The sequence below is a fragment of the Mytilinidion resinicola genome, assembly GCF_010093595.1.
Source record: "Mytilinidion resinicola strain CBS 304.34 unplaced genomic scaffold BDZ99scaffold_20, whole genome shotgun sequence".
Lineage (NCBI taxonomy): Eukaryota > Fungi > Ascomycota > Dothideomycetes > Mytilinidiales > Mytilinidiaceae > Mytilinidion > Mytilinidion resinicola.
In genome coordinates, this window is record NW_022985456.1 from 312,272 (window position 1) to 323,123 (window position 10,852).

The window sequence follows — 10,852 nt, forward strand, 5'->3', positions numbered from 1 at the left end:
GAGTCCATCACCAGCACAAGGCACTGAGCCAGCGCTGCTGCAAGGCGTGGAAGAAGCAAGCATAGTGGCCTCGTATCGTGCCGTCGTTGCTGTCGAAATTGTGGTCCCGAAAAGCGCCACTGTCTGCCGCCCGATCGCAGGTCCCGATCATCCCTGCTGCGATCAATTCCGCGGACGCCTCGCAGGTCCAGGCCGACCTGCCATGGTTCCCTAGTACAACACAACGGCAGGTACACAGCGCGGCAGACGCAATCTTTCCTTTTGGCGGCGGCGGCTCCGCGCAGCGAAGCATCCAGCCTCCTACATCACTTTATGACTTCCTATGATGACTTCCTGTGATGGGTCACCAGAACGGCCTGATATGCATCGGCACCGGTTGCCTATGGGTCGCACCGTCTGCGGTTGCCATCTTTGTGGGTGCAGCAGGGCGCATAAAGCGTAGACATTTCCTGTCTGGATATTTCCTGCTTGTCCCTTTCATTCATTTTCTCAGCAATCTACTCGTACTCGCTTCTCACCATGAGCGCATTAGTCCAGTGTTGATGCACGCTCGAGTTTCCATACATGTAACAGGCAATAGTACATCGTAGCTGATTGACAGCCTGTCTCTTGTGTTTCTTACTATCCTATTGTACCACGAGTGAGGCAAATACCTTCCGGATGGCCGACCTGCCCTTTTCACTGCCCCCGAGGGTTTCCAGCAAGGCCGGCAGCCCCATCATGCCTTTCAATCCTTCTAAACTACTACCTGAGAAAAGTCCGATCTTCGACGAGGCGGCCTTCATTCCTCCGGACGCGTCCTCCCCAGACAGCTCGCCCGCGCACTCCTTTGATTCCGCTGAAGGCGACCCCTTGGAGCAGACAGAGCCGACAGCCCCTACACAGAAAAGCTCTCGAGAGCAATTGCAGGACGACCAACCCGGATACGATCTCAAAGCTCCCCCTCCTTTCATTTCGCACGCCAATGGGGAACGACTGTCGGACAAGCTGTTCTCCGCCAGCCATCTCGATCTAATATTGCGCGACGATGATTTGGCGCGCCCGTTTAAAGCCTTCATTGATAGATACAGGCCATTGTTAACACCAACTCTGTCGCAATACATTGATTCGCAGAAAGCCACATTTGCTGTGCAATATGCGAACGCTGTGATAGAGGAAATGGGCTCCAGCCGGGCTCCGTCTAGAGCAGCCGCAACTCTGACTTCATCCTTTTATTCAAGGGCGCGACTAGCTCTCGAGGAATTGGTTACTGGTGCATTACCGGCGTGGATCACGCATCGATATATATCTTTGGTCACAGAGTGCTTGGTAAAAGAAATAACGGGAAATAATGCGCCGCTCATGAGGCAGCTTGTGCAAGGGCTGGCTGAGGTCTTTTGCTTGACGGACCCGTCAATAGAGGATAATCCAATTGTATACGCGTCTGAAGGTTAGCTCTAGACTGTGTAATCATCTGTAACCCTTACTGATGACTCGTAGAGTTCTTCAAGACCACACAATACGGGAGGGAATACGTGCTTGGCCGCAACTGTCGCTTTCTCCAAGGCCCAAAAACATCGAAAGCATGTGTCACACGACTCCGATCAGCTATAGACGGCGGGCAGGAAGTCTGCGACGTGATTCTCAACTAGTAGGTCTTTAGGAAGCATGGTTCTATGTAAGCATTCTGACACCAATCAGTAAAAGAGACGGCACCCCCTTCATCAATCTCGTCCTGGTTGCGCCTCTATACGACAACAAAGGCAAGATCCGCTACTTCATCGGCGCACAAATCGACATCACCTACCTTGTCGAAGGCGGCCGTGGCCTCGAGTCTTTCCAGCGCCTGCTGAGCGAAGAAGTTAACCGTAGCGCCTCAATCAACTCCCTCCATAAACCTTCCTTGAAAGATCTCGCCGAACTCGGCCAACTTCTCGACAACGACGAAAAGCATGCACTGAACTATGAGCACCGCCCAAACAGTCGCAGTGATTCCGGCCGCGACACCCCCATGCGACCCAGCACCGCGCGCACCACACGACGTTACGTAGGCATGGACGAAGCAGAGGCAGAGGCGAGCATGTGGCCGCCGTCGCAATTCGGCCCTTCGGGGCGGCTGCCGGGTGTGTATCAGAATGTAAGTCAGACAGTGTGCTTCCACTTCTTTGACTAAGTCTCTTATCCATTTCCCTATCCTCGTTGCTCCCTTTTGATCTTCTTCCTCCCCATTGTAACCGATGTTAACAAGAGAGCAGTACTTCCTCGTTCGCCCCGCCCCCTCCCTCCGCATCACCTTCCTCTCCCCGGCACTCCGCATCCCAGGCCTCCTCCAATCGCGCTTCCTCTCGCGCATCGGCGGGCCCACACACGTCCGCGAGGGCATCACAGAGGCGCTCACCCAGGGCATCGGCGTCACGGCGAAGATTTCCTGGCTGCATAGCGTCCACCACTCCGCCACTGCGAGCTCCGAGGACTCGGAGACGGCCCCTGATAACTCGGCTGACGGCAAGCCGCGCTGGGTCCACTGCACACCTCTTATCGGCTCGGACTCGAAGGTCGGCGTATGGATGGTTGTAATGGTGGAGCGAGAGGATGTGACAGGGCGGTTGAATGTCGCGGAGAGCTACCCGCGCGATGTAGCGCCAGGGATTGTGGGGGTTATTGGGGGTGCGGCGGGGCAGTATCACTATCCCTTCAGGGGCGCGGCGGGGAAGAAGTTCGAGGGTGGGAAGCTGTACGCGGACTATCTACGGCGAGAGGGCAAGTCCGATGCGCCGAGCGAGCGGAGTGTAGCCAGCAGCAATGGGCGGGACAGCAGGAGTTTCACTGGGTATGGGGGCGCGGGTCTGCGGCCTAAGCGGAGCGGGAGCAGGCGGGCCGGGAGGGAAGAGATGTTTGGGTTTCAGGAGGGTTGACAGCGATAGTTTGAGCGGTGGGTGGAGTTATATGTGGAGAGGAGTGGGGATGAGAGGAGGGGGAGTATTCGATGGAGAGGGGAGTCGGGGGTTTATGAGGGGGATATACCAGAGGTGTTTTGGCCTATTGATTATGCGCTGGTTAACTGATATTGTATATACCTCTTCTACTACCTCCTTTTTTGCAATTTTGCACCTACCTAGGCCACCTCTACGCCGACAGCTACCTAGAGATATCGCAGATTTACTGCCTTCTAAATTTCCCTCTAGTCCTTTACATCCACTTGAAAATGTTTTAGCACGATGCCACCTCCTACAGCACCACCACCCCTCCAAACCAACATCACCCTCCCGATTTCAACATCAAAATCAATCGCAATAGCACGAGAGTCTAAATTAGAAGTGTCAATTCGTCTCACTAACTGCATTATTAGCCTTATTAAAGCCAGAAAGAACCACTATATATTGCACCAGGACTCCTATTGCTAGCATGCTGATTTGAAGTCCGTTTTAAATAGGACAACGACCAACTGGAAGGATTAGGGGGAGGGGGCAAGCTTCCACCACTAGAAGCACCAGCAATGCTGCTAGTTCTAAATCACTTTATATACCTTAAGTACCGCTCGAGTTATACTAAAGTCTTCTTCTTATCATGACCACCTGCAAGCCTTGATATTCAACATCGAAACCTTCTTCCTCTTCCCGACGTCTATTTTTCCTTTTGTTTACCGTTATCTCCTTCGCGGCCTTTATAGCTCTACTGTTTCTCTCACCGCTTCATCGTTTCTATCCGGTGTGGGGTAGTTGGTTATCATATATATGTTGCCAGGGCTCAACGCTTGGTGGGTCCCGGGCATAGAAATATGCTGTCTGTGGGCTCATCACTTGACGGGTCCAGGGCATAGAAGACCCAAGTTCGACCCTTGGCGCCGGACGTCCTCCTTTTCTTTTGCTGGTTCTCTCTCTTTCAAGTTCTCTTTTGCTCTAGCAAAGAGTCGTTCCACAGTTTTTATAAGCTCGTTAGTAGGTAGTGCGCAGAATATAAACATCCGGTGTGGTTTAGTTGATTATAATTGTTACAGACAGACACAAGTTCGATCCTTGGCGCCGGACATCTCATATCTTTGTTCTTTCTTTTTGCTTTCGGGATGGTTGAAAGTGATAAGAATGATGCGGTATTGAAAGAACTTATAGTATAGTGAGACTTGGTGAATGGCCCCAACGTGTTCGGGAGAGTTAGCTCTCTTTTCTTGCCCTCCGCAGAGCATTGACATGCGGAATTATTATGCCGTTATGTTGGCTACGTCTCCAATTTTGGTATTAACTCCGGTGTGGTTTAGTTGGCTATAATTGTTACACACATGCTGGTGACAGAGACAAGTTCGATCCTTGGCGCCGGACATCATTTTAGTCTCTCTTTTTGCTTCTAAGATAGTTTAGTGGATGAAATGTGTTCAAACAAGAGGCTTGTGGCATGGTAGAACTTTAATGACATCATGCGTATGCCCCCTCGCGAGCCAACTTTGATCTCCAATTCACAGGAGACATCATATCACACCTTTATGATGGCGTTCCTTTGGCGGCACGTTCAACTTTAATCCTCAATCCGGTGTGGTTTAGTTGGCTATAATATGTCTCGGCAATGGCCGCCAGTAGTGGTTAGCCAGTGATGGCTAATCCCTATAATGGCTGAAGGCCGTTACCGGGTACAAGACCCAAGTTCGATCCTTGGCGCCGGACATACGTTTCCCTTTTGTTTTTGTTCTTGTCTTTTTGGACGGTGAATTGAATGGGGGGCTTGCGCTGAAGAGAGCCAGGAGAGTTTGAAATCGGTAAATTAGGGGATTCATGAGGCCGTTCAGGTCCACGAATATCATCAGTGAAACGGGAATGAATCTTTCGGGAGTCTTGTAAAATGAAATCAAGTTGAAGCGAGGAGATGTGTTATGGTAGTTTAACTACTAAGATTTTGAATGATAGGGACAGTCTGGGCCCGTATATTTGGAGGAAGTTTGATAGATGGCGTGAAAGGCTCAATGAGCAGGCGCAAAAAGACCGCGACCAGCAAGCAGCAGGTCCGATCTGTAGTAACTGGGGCCACAGAGGATTTGTTTACTATGCATCAAGGGGCACGGCAGTCCGGTCCACACAAAGACAACGCCAATTCAAGAATTAATAAAGGTATAGGACAAAGAATGACGTAAAGATGAGAGCCGAAGAAGTAGATACCGAAGTATTCGATGCCAACACACTTGTCCAAACCCGGCTAGTACTCACTTCTACGCTTGGCATGCGTGATGCGAGGAGTCCATTACTACAAAGGAGCCATATTATTTGAGGAAGCGGGGTGGTCGGAGAGAAGCGAAAGTCTCGAAATGGGGTTCTATAAGATGCATATGTGCTCGAGCAGTGGAAAATATGCGAGGAGTGTATAGCGTTACGCCATCGAGACTCGACAGGCTATCCTGAGGTGTTATTTTAGTAATGATCCTTTTCGCTCCTTGATATCCCTCTGGTACATTCTGGAGTCAATTGTTTTGCATTCGGGGATATTTGCGATAGTTTCCAAGCCTGACCTGCGTTTTTCAGGCATCGGCGTTAGTGCGAAACCAGCTTTTAGATAGTTGACAGATAGAAACTCATCGAACGCTCCCGTGAAGCTTGATCATTACACGCTGATCGCTATTGGACGTCGAAGGAGGTTGTTGATGAAGTCGGAGAAGTCTAACTCCGCAACGCTAGGACCACCACCTGCACGTTTCGACTCACAGGAACCACCATCTACAACTCAGCCTACGCTACTTTTTTCCTAACACATGAATCTCCAAGCTCTAACTACCTTATTCAAAGTAAAAGTATGCAACCTTAGCGATCGTACACAGTTATGACCGTCCCTTCGCCCAGAACGCCTCTGAAACCTACCTCGACTCAATGCCTCCCCCGCTACCCCCCTCCTCCACCCTGCACACGATCCTCCTAGTCACCAAATCGCGCTCCCTCGGGCCCCGCCTGGTCTTCCACTACCCGCCAGCCTCTCCCTCCGCCGCGTCCCTAGCCGCGAACACCCCAGCTGCCTGGTACGGCACCGCGACCTCGACAAGCGACGATACCGATAGCAGCTCCAGCGATTGGGACAGCAGCACCGAAGATGGCGCTGGTGACGACGAGGAAGCCGGAAGCCGTGCTAGTGGGAGTGGGCGCGCTGGTGGGTCGCGGAGCGTACACAGCCATCGCACGCGGTTGACAGCCGGCGGCTTCAGGACGTTGGAGGGCTTCGACGAGGATGACGACGGGCTGGGAGATGATATGAACGGGGATAGCTCGAGGAAAGGCAATGGGCTGGGCAGGGAGGGTAAAGACGGGGGTAAGGCGGAATGGGAGACTGTACTGGGGTTCAAGATGGATGCGCTGGAGAAAATGCTGACCCCGGGCAAGTCGTTCAATAAGAGGCGGTTTGAACTAGGTGTGGAGGGGATCGTGTTCGTGGGCGCGCCTATGTTTGTGAGGGATGATGGAGGGTGGAAGAAGGGGAGGCGGTATGGGAATAAGGAGATGCGCGCGAGAATGGGCCCGGATGCGGTTAATGAAGCTAACAATTCGAAGGGTTTTGACCAGGACGAGGGCGTGGGTCTCGACGAGCCGGATTCTGAGAAATTCATATACCCGGAAGGCTTCGAGCCGGGGTACGGGCATGGCTTAATGTCTGGAGCTGCATCTGGGGCAGTGTCCGAGGCGGGTTCGGATACTAGAAGTCAATCGACGAACGGTTCAACGCCTGATATGACTATGTTCAATATAGTCTTTGTGCTTAATCCTCCTGCGTTGGAGTACCAACTACGAGTGAAGGAGATGTACGACAACGTAGGCAGGAAGTACGCGAAGGCCCTCAAATATGAGCAAGCAAAGTTTGACTACGTCTGGAAAGAATCAAAAAAGATAATGGCTATGAAAACTGGGGCCATAGAGAACGGTAAGGCGATATTGAACGCCCTGTTTTGTAGACATTAAGCTAATCACGCTTCCCTTTTAGGAGAACCAATGTCATTGGCATGGCATAAGATTATATCCAGTTCTCCTCTTGCGAAGTCTATTGCTACTATATACGATTCGATTTCCAACGACAAGATAGCTCATGTTCACCTTGACGCTACATTTGACACATCGTTCCAGATACCTCAAGCTGTGTCCACTCCCTATATCCCCTCCGCTATGGAACCACAAATGCCTGGCCTATGGCTGACGACCGCAAATATTGTCAATGATGATGAGCCCGAACTCAACTTTACTCAACATTATGCGCTTCTGCTTCTCGAAGACACTGAAACTCTTGTGAAGGAGCTTGAAAGAGATGCGAAAGACAACGCCATAGCTTTCTACATTCGTAGCGTCACTCCTACAAAGTCTCTCCATAAGCTGTCCATAGCTCATTCGATCCCGTCGCAGGATATTCAATACATCGCGGGTCATCTTGTGTATTGGCGCAGAGCACGCCTCATTCCTCCCCTCCATCAAAGAGACACCTACATCGTTTCGCCTAATGCCGATATGCGAGCCTTGAAACAGGCCGTCTCAGCATATGCCGCACGGTTTCCAACTCTTCCGTCTTTACCAGAAATGTTGCATAGACTTTCAGGCCCTCCTAGGCCATATGCCAACTATATCCCGAGTCCAGATCACCGACAAGTGTACATGGAGATACTAGCATGGCTAATGCGAGGTGGCTGGGTCACACAACTGAGAACGTTCGCGTGGGTAAGAGTGCCGGTAGAGATCAAAGCCCAAGTAGCTGCAACCATGGAGCGCGAAGCATCCCTGAAGAAAGCAGCAGAGATGGAAGCTGCTCGACATGGCGAAGACAACGACCCGATCGCCTCAGTAGGCGACTCTATCTTGTCTAGTGGCGAAAGTGGACATATGAAAAAGAGCTCGCTGCTCAGTGGGAATTGGCCAGCAACGCCAGTTCGTCGTTCGCCTCACAATGAAGACACAGAGGCTATGGAAGCATCGACTATTATCTCTCCACGGCTCCAGCCTTACCGGTCTCCAGCGCGGCCCTCGTCTGATGCTGGAAGTACGAGTAGCTACGCGACTACGGTTCCAGCAACTTCAAGTGCAGCTGTTGCCACCTCACCGCAGTCGCAAAATCTTCCACATCGCCCCTCACCGCTCCACTCCAACACAGCAATACGTGCGTTCTCGCCTTCACGCTCACGGCCCTCAGCACCCCCTAGTATCGTCTCACCAACTACGGGCGGCCCCTTTTCGCCGTCGCAAGAGACAACCGTCGAGGCAGCATCCTCGAAGTTCGAACCCAGTCTGATTCTCTCGCCTCAAAAAGCAAATGAGATTGAAGCACGGTGGCTAGAACAGATATGCGCTTCCTTTCGCAACGCGGATCTTCGAGAGATGTGGCCGACATTGCTCAAGTATTTCGATGGGAAGCACGCGCTGGATGATGTTGCGTTGCGCGAGGGCTTGAAACGGAAGAGGATCGCGGCACTTGTTGGTATGATTAGGGAAGGAGGATGGCTGTTGACGGTGAGGCATTGGTGAGTGACCTTTTTGACGCCATCTGCATCTAATTGGAACTCCATGAAAAGTTTTTTCTTCGTGTATCGATGTTTAGTAGGATACCCAGGATGCTTGGCAGCAGCCGAGACGTTTCAGCAGAGACGTTTAACATTTGTTTCACGCTACTCCCAAGCACTTGAGGTGCCCAGAAGATGATTCTCCAATGCAATCTACGCGGAATAAAACCATTCTCAATATCGAGCTGCTTTGCGATGCTGATTGGCAATCGAAATTGAAGTTATGAACGATGCCATTGTCTAGCTTCGCTGCCCTCGCCCCTCGGTGGAAATGAAAGGACGTCATGGTGCGTCAGCCATGAAGGCAATGGTGTCCCACAGACTCTTATGCATGAATAAGACATTCTCGAGATGACAGGCCGCTAAAAGACCCTGCATCGAGCGGTCAAATCACAGCAGGAGTCGTCGATCTCTGAATCGGATCAGATCTGCAACCCTGGGCGCCACTCCCGCACTGACCAAACTCTAACGAAAGCTCAGCGAAAGTTGTTGCCATCAGACCACCACGAGCAACCCGCCTCCAGCAACACTACCAGCTTCTGAATCTTCCGGGGATATTCCTAGAATATAGTCGTGATCATGAGTTCTTTCGGCGGCCCTGGAGGAGGTCAGAAGGTCTTCAAGCCAACCCCGTACGTGTGTGCAGCAGCCATCCCGCCCACCCCTCCCCACAGCAGTCCATCACCACCATCTCGCGTTGATCGCATCCTCTTCCGGCTCAATTGCTGCCTCCGAGCCGACATCGGAACACCACAGCTGACCTCGTCCCCATCGCAGACCCGAACGAGGATCCTTTCCACTCGATCACGACGGTCCGTCCCTCCCTCGTCCCAGCACCACCCCTTCTCCCTTGCCGTGCCCAACAAAAGCCACCTCTTCACACTCTCTGAGACATGAATGATAGCAAACGGCAGCTGATACGACCCATTCCATAGGCGAGTGCAAAGCGGTGATGACCTCCTACCTACGCTGCCTGCGTTCGCATCGGGGGATGAACGACCCGGAATGCCGGGGGCTGTCCAAGTCCTATCTGCAATGCCGCATGGAACGGTACGTACCGATGCCACCTCTTTATCGCTCGCGTCGCTCTCGAAACTCCCACGGCCAAGCGGTAAACATAGCAGCCAGCCCGCCATTCCCTTGCATTCTCTTCGCTTGTGATACCACCCTGTCACAAATAACCTTTTCGCATTCCACATCTGTCAAGTCTCACCCATAGCCCTTGCTGTCTCTCAACGCTCTGCCGTCAGTAAAGCCGTCCCTGGTGGATGGGAAGACCTGGGCGTAGACAGAGGCAGGAGGCTGGCTATCCCTTGCGCCCAGCGGACTTGAAACCATCCTTCCGTTGCACCGCTGCCGCTGCCGTGTGATCACTCTCTCGGCCTGTGCCGATCACAGTCCACCTCCGCTACGCTCCACAGTTAGCTCTTTTGTCTTTTGCATCCTGCGTCTGCACTGCTAACGCTAAGGCTCCTGGACAGCAATCTCATGGCGCCTGACTCGATGAAGAATCTCGGGTTCCAGGACCTCGATGCCGCGACCACACAGGACGCATCAGCGACTACCACCTCTCCGCCCGGAAACAGCAGCACCGATGCGACCACACAGCCAGCCTCGTCGTCGTCGTAGCGAAAGTCGCCGCCATGCACAATCGGAATGCCGTCCTGAAGCAGCATCTGCGCCGTACCCAGCGCCGGCTCCCTCGGGCGGGAAGGAGAACGAGCCGCTTACCCACCCCCATCTCACGTTGCCCACACACTCCACCTTCACCTCGCATTCCTCAACCCTCCCCACTCCGCGCTCCCCACCTCTCTTCACCACAAAGAAAACACAGCCACGTCACATGTCCCCGTGTCACGGCACTAGTCGCCACCGCCCGCAACTTCCCTCCGCGTCCCACCGTATCCCCCCACCCACTGCTGTTGACGCGTCCTGGCAATGCGTCACAGCGGCCGTTCTTGCGCAACGCGCCGTGAAGTACGCTGTCGTGGGTTAAAAATAACATCTTCTGAGGGCGTACGAGAGTGGGTCTGGGCGCTGTGTCTGACGTTGTACGCTCAGCGTCCGCCGTTTCGGAAGGGCGTACCGTTGGGGTGTGTTATCGATACCCCCCAACCCCGCGGGAGAGTGCCGCTCGTGATGGGCTGCTCGCTACTTCCTATCATCCTGCGATTAGGGAAATATTTTTCAGCGGGAATGGGTGAATAGGTCGGCTTCATGTAATCAGTAACTGTATTATCACTTTGTAAACTCGAGGCAGAAAGAAATCAAGCGTATCTTCTCCCGATCTTGCTACAGTCTTTCTCGTAACTTGCAAGCATGCCACCCCAACAATTCTCCGAGCCTGACAGCTGCCGTGCCCACCCCTCC

General features: G+C 52.7%; 4 protein-coding genes, 1 non-coding gene and 1 pseudogene across 6 annotated transcripts; all 6 read left to right on the forward strand.

The window, feature by feature from the left end:
• The first annotated feature begins 646 nt into the window (after positions 1–646).
• On the forward strand, positions 647–2,931 carry BDZ99DRAFT_451346 (uncharacterized protein). Its single transcript, XM_033718208.1, has 4 exons — positions 647–1,429; positions 1,480–1,630; positions 1,681–2,116; positions 2,235–2,931. Exons 1-4 carry the CDS (start codon positions 661–663, stop codon positions 2,892–2,894), a joined length of 2,016 nt encoding a protein of 671 aa, XP_033571824.1. The 5' UTR covers positions 647–660; the 3' UTR covers positions 2,895–2,931.
• Positions 2,932–4,219: 1,288 nt separating this feature from the next.
• On the forward strand, positions 4,220–4,295 carry BDZ99DRAFT_t71. The gene has a single exon. It is a non-coding gene; the product is annotated as a tRNA-Met (tRNA).
• A 204-nt stretch (positions 4,296–4,499) lies between these two features.
• On the forward strand, positions 4,500–4,634 carry BDZ99DRAFT_t72 (annotated as a pseudogene). The gene has a single exon. The product of its transcript is annotated as a tRNA-OTHER (tRNA).
• A 1,050-nt stretch (positions 4,635–5,684) lies between these two features.
• On the forward strand, positions 5,685–8,744 carry BDZ99DRAFT_467106 (uncharacterized protein). Its single transcript, XM_033720942.1, has 2 exons — positions 5,685–6,864; positions 6,925–8,744. The coding sequence occupies exons 1-2, from the start codon at positions 5,826–5,828 to the stop codon at positions 8,445–8,447; spliced, it is 2,562 nt and encodes an 853-aa protein (XP_033571825.1). The 5' UTR covers positions 5,685–5,825; the 3' UTR covers positions 8,448–8,744.
• A 317-nt stretch (positions 8,745–9,061) lies between these two features.
• On the forward strand, positions 9,062–9,548 carry BDZ99DRAFT_372770 (uncharacterized protein; the record flags this gene model as incomplete). Its single annotated transcript, XM_033714843.1, has 3 exons — positions 9,062–9,114; positions 9,260–9,294; positions 9,418–9,548. Coding segments are annotated over 3 exons (219 nt in total), but the record flags the coding sequence as incomplete, so codon positions are not given.
• Positions 9,549–9,847: 299 nt separating this feature from the next.
• Positions 9,848–10,509, forward strand: BDZ99DRAFT_144488 (uncharacterized protein). Its single transcript, XM_033712723.1, has one exon. It carries the CDS (start codon positions 10,014–10,016, stop codon positions 10,476–10,478), a length of 465 nt encoding a protein of 154 aa, XP_033571827.1. The 5' UTR covers positions 9,848–10,013; the 3' UTR covers positions 10,479–10,509.
• The last annotated feature ends 343 nt before the right edge of the window (positions 10,510–10,852 follow it).

Excerpts from the sequence above, each read along its gene's own strand:
- BDZ99DRAFT_451346 (XM_033718208.1), top strand. The coding sequence starts at position 661 with ATGGCCGACCTGCCCTTTTCACTGCCCCCGAGGGTTTCCAGCAAGGCC. Across the intron at positions 1,430-1,479 it reads AATTGTATACGCGTCTGAAG|AGTTCTTCAAGACCACACAA; the intron begins GTTAGCTCTAGA and ends GATGACTCGTAG. Across the intron at positions 2,117-2,234 it reads TGCCGGGTGTGTATCAGAAT|TACTTCCTCGTTCGCCCCGC; the intron begins GTAAGTCAGACA and ends ACAAGAGAGCAG.
- BDZ99DRAFT_467106 (XM_033720942.1), top strand. The coding sequence starts at position 5,826 with ATGCCTCCCCCGCTACCCCCCTCCTCCACCCTGCACACGATCCTCCTA. Across the intron at positions 6,865-6,924 it reads AACTGGGGCCATAGAGAACG|GAGAACCAATGTCATTGGCA; the intron begins GTAAGGCGATAT and ends CTTCCCTTTTAG.
- BDZ99DRAFT_144488 (XM_033712723.1), top strand. The coding sequence starts at position 10,014 with ATGCCGCGACCACACAGGACGCATCAGCGACTACCACCTCTCCGCCCG.